The sequence below is a fragment of the Oncorhynchus gorbuscha genome, linkage group LG09, assembly GCF_021184085.1.
Source record: "Oncorhynchus gorbuscha isolate QuinsamMale2020 ecotype Even-year linkage group LG09, OgorEven_v1.0, whole genome shotgun sequence".
In the NCBI taxonomy this organism is placed as follows: Eukaryota; Metazoa; Chordata; class Actinopteri; order Salmoniformes; family Salmonidae; genus Oncorhynchus; species Oncorhynchus gorbuscha.
This window is the reverse complement of record NC_060181.1, coordinates 72,340,128-72,357,841: the sequence shown is the minus strand read 5'-3', so window position 1 is coordinate 72,357,841 and position 17,714 is coordinate 72,340,128. Positions and strand designations below refer to the sequence as shown.

At 41.3% G+C, this 17,714-nt stretch overlaps 1 protein-coding gene across 1 annotated transcript in view; it reads left to right on the top strand.

Moving 5' to 3' along the window:
• The window catches only part of LOC124044430 (titin-like), a 45,253-nt gene that overhangs the window by 15,968 nt on the left and 11,571 nt on the right, over positions 1–17,714 (top strand). Inside the window, 21 exon segments of the mRNA XM_046364069.1 lie at positions 88–320; positions 408–572; positions 699–867; positions 1,024–2,714; positions 4,895–5,176; positions 5,301–5,567; positions 5,687–5,959; positions 6,054–6,317; positions 6,403–6,663; positions 6,896–7,156; positions 7,279–7,542; positions 7,664–7,924; positions 8,029–8,289; positions 8,377–8,637; positions 8,729–8,870; positions 8,984–9,152; positions 9,243–9,474; positions 9,752–10,036; positions 10,310–10,435; positions 10,804–10,992; positions 12,806–12,856. Coding sequence (XP_046220025.1) covers positions 88–320; positions 408–572; positions 699–867; positions 1,024–2,714; positions 4,895–5,176; positions 5,301–5,567; positions 5,687–5,959; positions 6,054–6,317; positions 6,403–6,663; positions 6,896–7,156; positions 7,279–7,542; positions 7,664–7,924; positions 8,029–8,289; positions 8,377–8,637; positions 8,729–8,870; positions 8,984–9,152; positions 9,243–9,474; positions 9,752–10,036; positions 10,310–10,435; positions 10,804–10,992; positions 12,806–12,856 — 6,107 coding nt within the window.

Here is a 17,714-nt window from a genome sequence, read left to right as displayed (position 1 = left end):
TATTACGAGATTTGAATGTATATTTGTTTAACATAGCCATCATAAAAACTTCCCACGTATCACTGAATTTGGTATTTATTTGCTCAGGTCCCAGTCCCCAAGATCTCTGAGTCGCTCTCCCGGACGCTCTACTAGTCGCTCTCCTGCCCGCTCTCCTGGTCGCAGGCTTGATGACACTGATGAGAGTCAGCTGGAGAGACTGTACAAGCCTGTGTTTGTCTTGAAGCCACAGTCATTCAAGTGCGCTGAAGGGCAGACTGCCAGATTTGACCTGAAAGTAGTTGGTAGACCCATGCCTGACACTTTCTGGTTCCACAATGGTAAGTGATGTGAAAACATGTTCTCTTCTGTCAACTGGTTTTATGAAAATCACACATTTATTCCTCTATTTGTGTTCTTCTTTTCAGGGCAACAAGTTGTCAATGATTACACCCACAAGATAGTGGTGAAGGAAGATGGAACTCAGTCACTGATTGTGGTTCCAGCCATGCCCCATGACTCTGGAGAATGGACGGTCGTTGCTCAAAACAGAGCTGGGAAAAGCTCTGTGTCCATGACACTTACAGTTGATGGTAAGATCTTTTGTCTTCTATATCATTCCTCATTTGAAGCTCAAATGAATTGCCACTTTGTATCGATACATCATATACCATTGTTGACTGATAGCATTGTCCTTGTATATGTTTCTCCATTTACAGCCAAAGAAAATTTGATCAGACCCCAGTTTATTGAGAAGCTGAGGAATGTCAGTGTCAAGAAAGGCACTCTGGTTGAGTTGGCGGTCAAAGCCATCGGAAACCCCCTGCCTGACATTGTATGGCTGAAAAACAGCGACATCATCTCCCCACAGAAGCACCCAAATATCAAGTATGTGTTTTGCCCCGCCTTCTATCTCAATCTGCACATGCCTATGATATACATCAAGTGCACCAAATACTCCTGCAGTCGTTAAGATATGTATATTTGTTTTATTTCACATGGTTGTACTTAATGCTGATTTACTAACGACAATGTCTTTTGTAGGATCGAGGGCATCAAGGGAGAAGCCAAATTCCACATCCCACAGTCAGTGAGCTCTGATAGTGCCTGGTACACAGCCACAGCCATTAACAAAGCTGGAAGAGATACCACTCGCTGCAGGGTCAACATTGAGGTAGATGCTGCTGAACCTGCGCCAGAGAGGAGACTCATTATCACCAAAGGAACCTACAAGGCCAAGGACATAGCAGCTCCAGAGTTGGAACCCTTGCATCTCCGTTATGGTCAAGAGCAGTGGGAGGAGGATGACCTATATGACAAGGACAAGCAGCAGAAACCACAGTTCAAGAAGAAACTGACTTCTGTCAGGTTGAAGCGTTTTGGCCCAGTCCATTTTGAATGCAGACTGACCCCAATTGGTGATCCCACTATGGTGGTTGAGTGGTTGCATGATGGCAAACCCCTGGCAGCTGCTAACAGATTGCGCATGGTTAATGAATTTGGCTACTGTAGTCTTGACTTTGAAGTTGCCTATGCCAGAGATAGTGGTGTCATCACCTGCAGAGCCACTAACAAGTTTGGAGTTGATCAGACCTCAGCTACACTGATTGTAAAAGATGAGAAGAGCCTTGTTGAGGAGACACAGTTACCTGAGGGCAGGAGGGAAATACACAGAATTGATGAGATGGAGCGCATGGCACACGAGGGAGGGCCTTCTGGAGTCACTGGGGATGAGTATTCAGAGAAGTCAAAGCCTGAAATTGTCCTTCTTCCTGAACCAGCAAGAGTGCTGGAAGGTGACATTGCAAGATTCCGTTGCAGAGTTATTGGCTATCCTACGCCTAAGGTTAACTGGTACCTCAACGGACAGCTCATTCGCAAGAGCAAGAGAATGAGGCTTCGCTATGATGGCATTTACTATCTTGAGATTATAGATATCAAGTCATACGATGCAGGAGATGTGAAAGTGGTAGCAGAGAACCCAGAGGGCACAGCTGAGCATCTGGTGAAGCTCGAGATCACACAGAGAGAGGACTTCAGATCCATCCTCCGTCGCGTCCCTGAACCAAAGGCACATGACACTACTGAACATGGGAGAGTTAGCTTTGAAGTTGTGAAGGTTGACAGACCAGCTGATGCCCAGCCAAAGGAAGTTGTCAAACTGAGGAAGACTGAAAGAGTCATCCATGAGAAGTCCACAGAGGAGACAGATGAGTTGAAGAGCAAATTTAAGCGCAGGACAGAGGAAGGTTATTATGAAGCCATCACTGCTGTGGAGCTCAAGTCCAAGAGGAAGGATGAGTCCTATGAGGATATGCTTAGGAAGAGGAAGGAAGAACTGCTTCATCACATGAAAGAGTTGACTGAGGCTGAGAAGAAGAAAGAGATGGAGGAGGGTCAACTCACCATACCCACAATCAAACCAGAGAGAATACAGCTCTCTCCCAGCATGGAAGCTCCAAAGATCTTGGAACGCATTGCTAGCCAGACCGTGTCTCAGACCGAGGAAGTTCGCTTCAGAGTCAGAGTTGTCGGCAAACCAGAACCTGAGTGCCAGTGGTTCAAGAATGGAATTCTGCTGGAGAAGACCGATCGAATTTACTGGTATTGGCCTGAAGACCACGTGTGTGAATTAGTGGTCAGAGATGTCACAGCAGAAGACTCTGCTAGCATCATGGTCAAAGCCATGAACATTGCTGGAGAGACATCAAGCCATGCATTCCTGCTGGTACAAGGTAAATTATCTATTTATTATCTATTTCAATGCTTTTATTCTACAAATAGTTAAAGGTCTAATGCAGCCGTTTTTATCTCAATATAAAATTATTTTTGGTTGTCAATTAAGTACCTTACTGTGCTTTGTTTTCAATTTCAACAATAACTTTGCTAGGACAGTCTTTGAGTGTCTGAGTAGGGAGGGGAAAAATGAAAACAAGTTGTTAATTGTAGAGGTTTTGAACTCTTCTTGGTCTATTATCTAATTTATCGCCTGGTGATGTCACCAGGTACCATCCCACCAAAACAGGCTGAAATTTCAGGCAGTCTTTTCAAACAGCTCTTAAACTGAAAGGGCATTATCATTTTCACAATTTCACAGTATTATTCCAACCTCATATTGTGGAAATACAGTGCATTTGGGAAAGTATTCAACCCTTGACTTTTTCCACATTTTGTTACATTACAGCCTTAGTCTAAAATTGATTAAATTCTTTGTTTTCCTCATCAATCTACAAACAATACCCCATAATGACAGAGCAAAAACAGGTTTTTAGACATTTTTGCAAATGTATTAAAACCAAAAAATGGAAATATTACATGTACATAACTATTCAGATCCTTTACTCAGTACTTTGTTGAAGCACCTTTGGCAGCGATTACAGCCTCAAGTCTTCTTGGGTATGACGCTACAAGCTTGGCACACCTGTATTTGGGGAGTTTCTCCCATTCTTCTCTGCAGATTTTCTCAAGTTCTGTCAGGTTGGACGGGGAGTGTCGCTGCTCAGCTATTTTCAGGTCTTTCCAGAGATGTTTGATCAGGTTCAAGTCCGGGCTATGGCTGGGCCACTCAAGGACATTCAAAGACTTGTCCCAAAGCCATTTCTGCGTTGTCTTAGCCGTGTGCTTAGGGTCATTGCCCTGTTAGAAGGTGAACCTTTGCCCCAGTCTGAGGTCCTGAGAGCTCTGGAGCAGGTTTTCATCAAGGAGCTCTTTGTACTTTGCTCCATTCACCTTTCCCTTGATCCTGGATAGTCTCCCAGTCCCTGCCGCTGAAAAACAACCCCACAGCATGATGCTACCACCACCATGCTTCACCATAGGGATGGTGCCAGGTTTCCTCCAGATGTGTCACTTGGCATTCAGGCCAAAGAGTTCAATCTTGGTTTTCTCAGACCCAGAGAATCTAGTTTCTTGTGGCCTGAGTCCTTTAGGTGCCTTTTGGCAAATTCCAAGCGGTCTGTCATGTGCCTTTTTACTGCAGAGTGGCTTCCGTCTCTCCACTCTACCATAAAGACCTGATTGGTGGAGTGCTGCAGAGATGGTTGTCCTTCTGGAAGGTTCTACCATCTCCACAGAGGAACTCTGCCAGAGCTCCAGAGGTCCTCTGTGGAGATGGTAGAATCTTCCAGAAGGACAACAAACTCTGCAGCACTCCACCAATCAGGCCTTTATGGTAGAGTGGACAGACGGAAGCCACTCCGCAGTAAACCAAGGGCCTTCTCCCCCGATTGCTCAGTTAAGCCAGGTGGCCAGCTTTAGAAAGAGTCTTGGTGGTTCCAAACTTATTCCATTTAGGAATGATGGAGGCCACTGTGTTCTTGGGGACCTTCAATGCTGTAAGAAATGTTTGGTATCCTTCCCCAGATCTGTGCCTCGACACAATTCTGTCTTGGAGCTCTACAGACAATTCATTCGACCTCATGGCTTGGTTTTTACTCTGACATTCATTGTCAACTGTGGGACCTTATATCGACAGGTGTCATGTCCAAATTATGTCCAATCAATTGAATTTACCACTGGTAATCAAGTTGTAGAAACATCTAAAGGATGATCAATGGAAACAGGATGCACTTGAGCTCAATTTCGAGTCTCATATCAAAGGGTCTGAATACTTACGTATATAAGGTATTTGTGTTTTTTATTTTTAATATATTTGCATACATTTCTAAAAACCTTTTTTCGCTTTGTCATTATGGAGTACTTTGTTTAGATTGATGAGGATTTAAAATATATATATATTTTAGAATAAAGCTGTAACGTAACAAAATGTCTAAAAAGTCAAGGGGTCAGAATACTTTCCGAATGCACTGCATATATAAAACAGGTGAAAATCAAGTTTTTGGCAGCACTGGGCCTTGTATGCAATTTTACATTGAGAACTGTAATAAATATGTGTATTCCCTTTGTTTTACTTTAGCCATTACAGTTAATAGCTTTACTCAACAACTAGAGGATGTGGAAGCGAAAGAGAAGGACACCATGGCGACCTTTGAGTGTGAAACAAATGAGCCTTTCGTTAAAGTCAAATGGATGAAGAACAATTCTGAGATTTTCTCTGGAGACAAATACAGGATGCACTCAGACAGAAAAGTTCATTTCCTTTCTGTACTGACCATCAACATGAAGGACGATGCAGACTACAGTTGTGTTGTTGTTGAAGATGACCACATCAGGACCACTGCCAGACTCAATGTGGAAGGTTGGCAGTTTTTCTTACTATTTTACTATATCCCTGACAATTATTTTCAACTGTGAAAATAGTGAATTTGGAATACAAACAGTAACTCTGAAACAGTTATACTTAGCAATGTCTCATTGTGCAGGTGCTTCACTGTCAATTGTGAAGAGGCTGGAGAACATTGAAGTGCCTGAGACCTACTCTGGGGAGTTTGAGGTTGAATTGTCTCGAGAGGATGCTGAAGGTACATGGTATTTCAATGACAAGGAAATCACTCCCAGCAGCAAATATGTTACCTCCTCCCGCCGTGGACGCCATACCTTGTCTGTCAAAGACATCAAGAAAGAAGATCAGGGAAAATATACATTCAAAATTGCTGATATGCAGACCAGTGCCTCCCTGAAGATGAAACGTGAGTTGTGACTGGTATTGGTGTTGTTAGCTTGTTCTCTTCCAATCCATTTCAAGACAACTATTACTGTTGAAAAAGTGGGATGAACTGCGCAATAATATCAATGTATTTTCCTTCAGTGCGCCCTGTGACACTGATGCAACCCCTCACTGACCTGACAATCTGCGAGGGTGACATCGCTCAATTAGAAGTGCGATTCTCTCAGGAAAACGTTGAGGGAACATGGATGAAGAATGGCCAAGCAATCTCCGCCACAGATCGCATCCACATCGTTATCGACAAACAGGTCCACAAGCTGCTTGTTGAAAACGTGAGCAGAGACGATGCTGCAACATACTCCTTCGTTGTCCCAGCTCAGGATATCTCCACCTCTGGGAAGTTGAACATTCAAAGTAAGTCACCTTTATCAGTCTGACTATATTCATATTGGCATAGTTCTATTGTGAATCATCAGGTGTTTAAAAAAAATGTCTCTGTGTTTTACAGCGATTGATATTTTGAGCCCACTCACTGATATTACCGCAGTTGAGGGCACCAAGGCTGTTATGGAGGCTAAAATCTCTGCTGCTGATGTTACCTCTGTGAAATGGTACCACAATGACAAACTTGTGATGCCCAGTGAGAGAATCCAGATGCTTGCAAAGGGATCCAAACAGCGCCTGGTATTCCACAGGACCTTTGCCTCCGATGAAGGAACCTACAAGCTATGTGTTGGCAAAGCTGACTCTAGCTGTAAACTGACTATTGAAAGTAAGTTGTTTTTAACGATTGTGTTAGATGTTGATTCAAACTACATTGATACAGACCCTATTCAATATATTTTGTTATTTTACAGAAATTCACATCACCAAGCATATGGAGGATCAAGTTTGCACAGAGACGCAGAATATAACATTTAAAGTTGAGGTTTCCCACCCTGGTATTGCCGCTGTGTGGACCTTCAAGAAACAACCACTCAAAGCTGGTCCAAAGCATAAGATTGAGGCCAAGGGCAAAAATTACAGCCTGAGTGTCATTAATACCATGAAGGATGAAGAGGGAGAATACGCATTCGCCGCTGGGGAACAGACATCCAGCGCAAAGCTTACTGTGTCAGGTATGTTTAACATCTTCATGATTTCTGACAAACTCCTTCAGAAAAAAATGCAGATTTCATGAATTGATAGACATTTTCACTAACCTGACTCGAAGGTGTTTGCTGAGTGAAATCGGATTGGTTTCTTATTGGTTCCTTATTTTCCTCATATACCATATTAAAGCTGTGTCTCCACCATCCACTACCCTTTTTTACCGGTAATCTAAAGTAAAACATGTCTCCATGTTCCCAGGTGGTGCCATAAACAGACCACTCCAGGACGTGACTGTGGCTGAGTCTCAGACAGCTGAGCTGGAGTGTGAGGTGGCCAACCCAACTGCTGAGGGCAAGTGGCTCAAGGATGGACAACCCGTGAACTTCAGTGACAATGTCAACCATATGAACAATGGAGCTGTCAGACGTCTTGTTATTACCATAACCAGACCCAATGACATCGGTGAATACACTTACCAGGTCGCAAACTCCAAGACAACAGCCAACCTGAGAGTTGAGGGTGGGTGTTAAATCCTGAGTGTAAATTGTTGTTTATTTTAAACTGGTGTTAGCATTAATAAATGCCTATTATGTGATTGTTATATGACTGCTGAAATGTCATGTTTATGTTTGATTTCATAGCTGTGAAAGTCAAGAAGACACTGAAGAACCAAACTGTTACTGAGACACAGGAGGCAGAGTTCAGTCTGGAGCTCACCCACAAGAATGTGAAGGGCTCACAATGGATTAAGAATGGTGTAGAGATCAACCCAAGTGAGAAATATGAAATCACAACTGATGGCCTGGTCCACACCTTGAAGATCAAGAACTGTGACACACGCGATGAATCAGTTTATGGATTCAAACTTGGGAAACTATCTGCTAATGCTAGATTGAATGTTGAGAGTAAGTGCATATTTTAACTTTCACAAATCGATTTATGCCATCAAGTATACAAATGTATGTATACTTGAAATGTTTCTACTTACCCTTTGAGGTTTTTGACTCTCATCAATCTCTTTTTCAGCAATCAAGATTGTGAAGAAGCCTAAAGATGTGACATCACTATTGGATGCCACTGCCTCTTTTGAGCTGAGTCTGTCCCATGATGACATCCCTATCAAATGGATGTTCAATAACAAGGAGCTTAAACCAAGTGAAAATGTCAAAATACTGTCTGAGAGAAAAGCTCACAAGCTGACCATCCAGAATGTGAAGACTGACGACCATGGAGAGTACACAGCTGTAGTTGGAAACCTGCAATGCAGCGCATCTTTATATGTTGAAGGTCGGTATGGAGTTTGACGAATAGACTAGAGTACTGGATACATGATTGCTGAATACTTAGTTGATACCTTTTACTTAAATTAAGATTGTATGTGATTCTTCCAGCTCTGCGTGTCACAAAACCCATCAAGAACATTGAAGTCCCAGAGACCCACGTGGCCACTTTTGAATGTGAAGTTTCACACTTCAATGTCCCGTCCACTTGGCTGAAAAATGGAGTGGAGATAGAAATGAGTGAAAAGTTCAGGATTGTGGTGCAGGGCAAGCTTCACCAGCTCAAGATCATGAACACTAGCAGAGAAGACTCTGCAGAATACACCTTTGTCTGTGGAAATGACAGAGTCTCCGCCACTTTGACCGTCAATGGTAAGTTTACTCTTCATTATCAATGAAGTAATCCCTAGTCATATTATTGTCAGAATGTATCGTAACATTTTCCTTTTTTTACCTTAGCCATTTTGATCACCAACATGCTGAAAGACCTCAATGCACAGGAGAAAGACACCATCACATTTGAAGTGAATGTCAACTATGAGGGCATCACCTACAAGTGGCTCAAGAATGGTGTTGAGATTCCCTCCACAGACAGATGCCAGAGCCGCACCAAACAGCTAACTCACTCGCTCACCATCCGAAATGTTCATTTTGGTGATAGTGCGGAGTACAAGTTTGTGGCTGGTTCTGCTGCGTCAGCAGCAAAGCTTTATGTTGATGGTATGTTCTTATTTTTCTTCCATTTTCCAAAAAAAAGGTTTTCCTGTATATTTCACAATCTAAGGTTTTGTTTCTGTGATTTGTGTTTTAGCTCGCGTTATTGAATTCACCAAGCATATCAAAGATATCAAGATTACAGAGAAGAAGAGGGCCACTTTTGAATGTGAGATCTCTGAGCCCAATGTTCAGGTGATGTGGATGAAAGATGGACAAGAGTTGGACATTTCCGAAAGGTAAATCTTATTACCAGTAATATTAGACCTGGTGAAGATACTAATGGGTATCATAATAAACTAATCTTACCTATTCATCTGTGTCTAACTGTTATTTCTAAATGCCTTGACAGATACACCGTATCCACCGAGAAATTCCTGCACCGTCTAATGATCCAGTCAGTCCGCATGTCTGATGCCGGAGAATATTCTGTCGTCGCTGGTGCAAGCGTGTCAAAGGCTTATCTCACCGTGGAGGGCAAAGATGTCCGCATTACAGAGCCTGCTGAGAAGAAAATGACGGTGAATATGAATTTGATACATTTTTATTTACAGAAAAAAACACTTTTAATTATCATTTTAAAGATGATTAATATCATGATTCATTTCTAGGTTGTTGAGAAACAAAGAACGACGTTTGAGTTTGAAGTCAATGAGGATGACATTGAAGGTCGCTGGCTGAGGGACGGTGTTGAGCTCCAGTTTTCCGTTGAGCAGAGGTTTAGTTATGTTTGCATTAGAAAGCTCCATCGTCTGACCATCACTGAGACCTACAGAAGTGATGCAGGAGAATACACCTTCATCGCTGGCAGGAACAGGACCGTTGTGACACTTCATGTCAACAGTAAGTCAAACTTCATGGTATTGGTTTTATAGGAAAATATATTTAATTGCCCTACAATATATCTGTGTAAAAGTTACAGTAATAACTGCAGTTACGTGTCCTTGCCTGTAGAGGGCATTGCATTGCCCTCCTATGAGAGTAGCAGCATAGTAGGTATGGACTATGCTGATAAGAGGATACAGTATGTCATTCTTTAATAGCTGGATTCAAAGTAATGACGACAATGGTTGTTCCTCAGTGTTGCATCTTTCTTCATCACATTTTTCTTTTCATTTAGTCCCTGAGCCACCTCAGATCATTAACCACATGCAGCCCCTGTCTGTGGAGGCCGGCAAACCGGCTCGCTTCTCTGTGGAAGTGACTGGCGTCCCCCAGCCCCAGGTGTTCTGGTACAAGAACTCCCAGGCTCTCTCCCCAGGCTTCAAGTGCAAGTTTTTGCGTGATGGGAATGAACACTGTCTGCTACTCATTGAAGTGTTCCCAGAGGATGCAGCGGTCTACAACTGTGAGGCCAAGAATGAAGGTGGTGTTGCCACCAGTTCAGCTGCACTGAATGTCGAAGGTAACCGTTACATTTTTATGTGATAATAATGCCAAGTCAACAGAAATGATGACATAACAGAAGAACAATTGTTGTCAAAAACTAGTTGTAAAAGTACACCATTCTTACAAGTTTTATGCATTCCATATATAATTATTTTATTGGACCAACCTTTTTATAGAGTGTTAAGATTACCATGCTGTTTTTGTTAAGTCGCCGAAGATATTACCTCACAAATAAAGAACTGAAATGGTTTATTCATATAAGAAAGTTGCTAATTATTTTTCATTTCAGTTTCAGAAGTTGTTTCTCCTGACACTGGAGCTCCTCTGTCCCCACCTACCATCATCTCACCAATCAGCAACACCTCAACCACTGAGGGAGAGTCAGCCAGATTCCAGTGCAAAGTTACTGGAGAAGGTATTTTGCACATTACATTGTTGGGATGAGTTGGAATAAAAACATGTTTTTGTGGGTGTAATGGGTGTAATTGTGGAAGTATACCTTTTGTTATTAGTTGTCCTATTGCATTAGAAGATGAGGCATGTGAACCTCTCCATAACAAAACATGAATTGTATTATAAATCCTTGTTAAAAACATACTGTGATGTTTCAAGCAGAGATCTTCATCAGACAGAGCTAATTTGTCAGACATTCATTTTTAAGAGTATAAATTCAATTTACTTTGTATGTATGTATGTATATTTGCTGACAATTATTATTAATAAATAAATACAAAATTATTCTAAAACGATATATAGTTTTTAAATCCAATCCTCCATTTGTAGCTCTGAAGATGTCCTGGTACCGTGGAGAGAAGGAAATTAAGCAGTCAGACTTCTTCAGGATTTCTACATTTGATGACACCTGCCAGCTTGAGATCAGCAGAGTGTTCTCTGAGGATGAGGGGGAATACACCTGTGTTGCCAGAAACGCAGGAGGAATGGTCACATGCTCTGCACGTTTGAAACTTGATGGTGAGTTTGCATACCTTTCTGTAACCAGATGGTTACCTATACCTGGAATAGATTCCAACTCTACTCTTGCTTATAGCTACACTTGGGTCAGGTAGGCTTCCTGTTTAGATTAAGACACCGTGGAGCCGGCATGAGATATGGCTCGGAAAACTTACCTGAATCCAGGGATGAGAATTTAGTTATACTCCAAATTGTCCCATTCTCTCAACTGTTAAACCGAGAAGGTTGAACGACTGCTATTTAAACGGCAGTCATTCAACCTTCTCAGTCTAACAGTTGAGATAATGGGACAATTCTGAGAAGAACGCATTTCTGGATTGAGGCCCTTTTTCCAAGTCATATCTAGAAATATTATCATTTGTAGCCAAAGATAAGTAATTTAGCAGATAAATAACTTCAATATATAATATGATTTTGCAGTATCCTCTTAAATATGTAATTTTTTCTCTATGCACATGACTTTCACTTTCAGAAATATACACACATGGATATGTGTATCTGTGTCCATCCATAAAAATGCTAATACTCAATTAATTGAACGTACTTCCTTTCAGGGCAAAAACAAACTATGGATATTACATCTGATTCTCAAAGGCATGTCTCATCCAGTCTTTCATCAAGCTTCTCAAGTGTAAAGAAGGAGCAAATTGCCCAAAGGCCCACTTTTATTCACCCAATAGAAAGCTGCGTCGTTCAGCATGGTGAAGTGGCCAGGTTTCATGCTTGTGTGTCCAGCATGCCAATGCCAGAGATTAGCTGGTATCATAACCATCAGCCAATTAAGCCTATCAAAGATATTGTCTTTCATTTCGATGAGATGACAAACACTGCCACATTAATTATAGTCGATGCATACGCTGAGCATGCTGGACAATACACTTGCAAAGCAACCAATAAAGCCGGAGAGGCCATGTGCACAGCAACCCTTGCAGTAACCAAAGAAGGTAACTCGTTTTTTACCTTGAATTAGCCTTTGATTTTACAACACCGTGTAATTAATCATCTATTCATTTTCACAAAATTCCTTTCTCCAAACGACACCTCTCATTAAACCAACCAAACGACTTTCTTCTTCTCGGGAAAAGCCTTTTTGCTTTCCCATGTTCTATATAGTTTACTAACCTCACAATTTAAAATGGAATAGTATAAATATGTTAGTCACTTTTTTAGTTCTAATCCCTAGATGGGTACATGCAGCTTGAGTAGAACACATTCTCTTCTTGTCATTCTTCTCTGTCACTTCTTGCTCTCCTTGCAGCTTGAGTAGGTAGTACATTCTCCTTTTGTCATTCATCTATCACACTCCTTGCTGTCCTTGGTTGTGACATCCCTCTCAGCGATAGCTCCGTGGAATGTGCATGTTGTAGCCTATACCCTCTCCCTATTTGGACTTGTGTCTGACTGTCAAACTTTGCTTTGTTTGTTTATACCCCTGTTTGTACCACTGTTTTGTACCCTTGTTTGTACCATCAAAGTGGAAACGTTCAAATTATTGTAATCAGTTAAAGGGTTTGAGTTAAAATTGTTAGCATAACCTCTGAAAAGCATTTTTGTCCCGAAGGATATACCTTCAAGGAAATTACATCTGGGCTAAGCATTTAGTCCAAAATTGTTTCTTGAAATGAGCAATCTCAAAATGATAGACGGATCAATTCAGTATCTCATTTGATTGGCACCATTTATCTGTAAGTTTGTAGAGCAAGGCTCTCACATACAGAGAGGGTGAAATTAAGCCAAAATGGAAAGGAATTGGTACCAATCATCATCAAAGATTATCGTTTTAAATCACACTAACTCTTCATTTCCTTTACAGTTACCCATATGAAGGAAGAGTTTGAAGCAACCATTGAGCAAGAAGCCAAAGGTAAGACTCATTTACACTCTTCATTACTGAAATGTACTTCATCAACCCCTTAGTTGACATGTACCTGAGCATATGGATAAGTGATTTATGAATGTTCACACTGCATGCAAGCAGAAAATGTTTTGAATGCAAAATGTTCATCTTATGTATTCTTCAATATCCAAATAATGTTATGTCCTTGTATTATGTGATTGGTTTTTGTACAGCAAGCACCGATTAAAACTGCTTGCTTTTAGAAGTTTTAGAAAAATTAGTTCTGGCATCTATCAATATTATCCTTTACGCATGAGGGTTCTTCGTGGATTGTAATGGATTCCCAAAAAAGGTGCAGGATGTGTATCTTTTAAAGTTTCCAGACCTCAGGAAATTATCCTTTAAAAGATATGGGAATAGCCACATCTTTTAATTGCTTCTTAAAGTGTATTGCATTTGGAACTCTCCCCTTGCAAATATTTCTTAGACTGGCTTGCAGATAGTGGTATGTGATTAATTGTTTGCTTCTAAAATAACATGATTATACCTGTAAACTATATTAGTTCGAATAAACGCCTTCTCATACAATTCTAGAGCTGCTTTACAAGTTTTACTTATTTGTATCATTGGAGAGTCATGTTTCTCATTAAATATTTTTTAATAATTTACCCTCATTCAAAGGATTAGAAAGGGCGTTTATTCATCTTTCTGCAAGTCAGGTAAGGAATATTTAGCTTAAGAATACACTAAGTAAAGCAAAAGCAAGCTTATTTTTTAAAAAGCAGAGCAGGTTATTTTGGAAATTATTATGCTTTTTAAGAAATTTATGTTTTGAAGAAATGCCCACAGAAGAAGGAACAAAACATCCAGCAATTTTCGTGTCAGAATCTTTAAAAAAGAATCAAGTCTTGCGTTTATTCGAACAAATATGGTGAGTGAAATTGTTTTTTTTTATGGCTATGTGACTTGCTGCATGTACTTAATATTTTCATTAATATTCATTTAAAAAATTTGAATTTTATTATCTTTTTTTTTTACCCAGAAGGAATTTTATTGAAAGTTTTTTTTCTTTTTTTCAGAGTTGTTTTATAATAAAAGGACTGAATCCTGGGAGAACAGAGGACAGATTCGCAGAGCCGTTTCAGACACGGAGGACTTGGATCAAACAAACAATTCATTCATCAAATGGAATGGGGCTGATAACATTAAGCCATTTTTTATAAAAAAGCTGAAATTCCAGAATGTTCTTGAAGGAGAACCTGCTGCATTAAGATGCAGATTGGTAGCTTTCCCGATCCCAACCATATTATGGTTTCATAACAATAGACCGATTCAGAAAGAACGTCGTCGGAGAATACGTACAGAGAGCACTATGCACATACACGCTACTAGTTTATTCATTGATAGTATCAAAGACAAAGACTCCGGCAGTTACAAAGTAATGGCTATTAACACAGAGGGGTCTGCAGAGTCCATAGCATCCCTTCTGGTGTCAATGAGGGAAGAACAAGATGCCAATTATCTAAGCCATGTTAGACGGTCAACTAGACCTCATGGAAGCTTAGATTCGTTGGTTGATCAAAAAAAAGAGAAAAAGTTCAGGGTTGACCTGAGATGCGTTGGATCTCCATTTGATAAAAAGTCCAAACCGAGGGGCAGATCTAGATCTAAGGATGCACCGGTTCGCACCTTGTTCTTCAGAAGCTTATCACCAACAAGAGGGAAAAGTAAAGAAAGTAATCTGAATGAAACCGCATCTGAACGAGCCCGCTCTCCACCGTCTATGTTTGGTGGAGAAAGGGTTAGTAGGTCTGAAAGGTTTAACGACAGACACAGTGACATCTACTGTGACAGACACACTGGCAGATTCAGCGACAAATTCAGTGACAGGTGCAGTGACAGATACAGCGATAGATTTAGTGACACAGAAAGCCTACACGGAGAAGTAAAAGTAAAGCTTGGCCTGTTACAAAATGCAGTCAAACAAAAAAAGAGGCTCTCTATGTCCACAATGTCATCATCAGAGTTTGACTTGGAGTCAAATGCAAGTGAATCTAGCTATGCAGATTATGTTGATCGATTAAGGGTCAAGAAGCCTGCCTCCTTACCTGGAGATTTACAGCATGCTCGACCTTTTGAAAGATACAATAGAAATGATAAAGTTTCTGCAGAATTCTATGGTAGATATGACATAATTCCCACACATAGTGCTACGTCGACACAGCCCCATGTGAGGCATTCATTTGAACCTCAGTCTCGGTCCAGGGCCATTCAAATGTTGAAAAGTGAACTACCAGCGGCAGGAAAAGAAAAGGACTTTGAAACACATATGGATGAAAAGGCCCCTACTCCAGGGGAACCTCAACATGAGGTCAGATTCGAACAAAAGATAGTTGAGGATTTAGAAAATCAAGGTGCACACTACATAGGAAATCAAGGTGAGGAATATTTAGGAAATCAAAGTCGGTTTTCTGAAGACCTAAAGACAAAGATGGAGGGGAGATCTCCACATATTGCTGCACGGAGATCTCCAAACATTGCTGCATTGGATAACTTTTCTAGATCCAGCCCAATCAAACCACTGAAGGAAATACTTTCCAGTGAGACGATTATTACACAAGAGGATACTGTAAAGAGCACAGAACAATTTGAACATCCAACCAGCTCTGCGGAAAACCGCTATGAGAACATTGAAAGTGAATGTGAAGATAAACTTTTAGCCTTGAGGATTAGAAAATGGCAAAAGGGAATGCAGATGGACCAAGAGGAACAGTTAGAGAATGAAACAGACCATTCGACGGCAAGGGATTCGCCATACATGCGATCTGAAATGCATATTTTTGGGGAGGAGGTAGAGACAAAAACAGCAATAGAAACTGTCAGCGAGGAGAAGCATTGGGAAGAGCATCATATATCCCAGGAAAATGTTTATGGATTGAAGAGTGGAACTGAACAGAATTTGTCCCTTTCCCAAACCAAAGAGAAGAATGCCAGTGAGAAAACACAAGAAGAGCACAATGTATCCCGGGAAGATGCCCACTTAACAATGGAAGAGCTCCACATACTCCAAGAAAATATTAATTTGCCAAAAGAGAGGCGTGCCAATATTTATGGTGAGGAGCAAGGGAGAAAAACTGCAGCAGAAACTGAGGCATTCACTTCCCAGCATTTGCCCTGTTCTCCAAAAGAGAGTCATGCAGAGAGTAGTGTGGAAAACACTTGGGAAGAGCACCATTTATCCCTGGAAAATGTTGTCCCTTTCCAGAATTTGCCCCTTTCCCAAACAAGGAGTGCCAGTGTTAACACAACCGGAGAAGAGCACCTTTTATCTCAGGATAATATTTATGGATTGAAGAGTGACAGTGAACAGAATTTGTCCAGTTCCCAAACAACAGACAGACGTACCATTGAGAAAACCCGAGAAGAGTACCTTTCATCCCGAGAAGAGCGCCACCACTTATCACGGGAAGAGCTCCGCTTATCCCAGGAAAATATTTCTGGATTGAAGAGTGAAAGTGAACAGAAATTGCCCCGTTCCCCAAGAGAGAGACGTACCAGTGTGAACAAAAAAGGAGAAGAGCACCATTTATCCCAGGAGAATATTTATGGGTTGAAGAGTGACAGTGAACAGAAATTGCCCCATTCCCCAAGAGAGAGGCGTGCCAGTGAAAAGAAAACACGAGAAGAGCACCATGTATCCCAGGAAGGACTTCACTTATCCTGTGAAGAGCTCCATTTATCCCGGGAAAATATTTATGAATTAAAGAGCGAAAGTGAAAAGTTTGGGAGTGAGGAGGAGGCTCTGGCACATCGAATCATGAAATGGCAGCAAGACGTTTTGACTGAGCAGGAGAAAGCTGTCGACTTGGATTCTGATTGGGTTGGTGCGGATTACTCACAATATGTTGCTAGAAAAAGGTCTGAATCAAAAATGGCTGCTGAGGGCACTGCTCTTGGATCAACCACTCACTCTGAGGCAGATTCAGCGAGAAGAAGAAAGCCTTCCCTGGAAAAGACAGACTATGAAAATTCCTGACTGAGGATGTCCCTCATGATTTCAGAGATGAGAGAAGGTCCACACAAGAAAAGACAGTAAACAAACATGTCCCTACTGAGAAGGATATTGCTCCTGAATATAGATATGACAGCACCTCACCTCATGAGTACAGAGATGTAAGTATAAAGTCTTCTGCAGAAAATACAACAAAGGAAATGCTTCTCCATGATGATACAGCCCATGAAGGCCCAAAAAGGCCTTCTCCAGAAAAGATGACAAAGGAAATGTTCCTGAGTGAGCATGCCCCTCATGACTACAGATATGAAAGAAGATCTTCGCCAGAAAGGACAGCAAAGGAAAAGTCCCAGAGTAAGGATATCCATGATTTCAAAGATGAAAGTTTCCAGTGGCCCCCTCCTCCACAAACTGTTATTGATGAAACAAGGTTGCAGACCGAAAGTGAGTATTTTGTGAGCGAAGAGGAAGCTTTGGCTCAGCGCATCTTAAAATGGCAAGAAGACGTTCTCACCGAACAAGAAGAAGCTGTTGAATTAGAGTCTAACTGGGCTTTGGCTGAACATTCACTACACCCAAAGAAAACTGATGCCAGTGGACCCGATGCAGGACACTCTATTGAACCTGTGAAAGAACGCTCACCTGTGAGAGAACCCTCCCCTATGAGACAACATCACATTGGTCAGCATGAAAGTTCCTTTTTTGAACCAGCCTCTTATCAGAATGAGAAGTCTCATACAATGTCATTTGGGTCCTCACCTGTGAGAGAACACTTGCCTGTGAAAGAACGCTCTCCAATTAAAGAGCGCTCTCCTGTAAAAGAATCCTCACCTATGAGACAACATCGAATTGGTGAGCTTGTCTCTCAAGAGG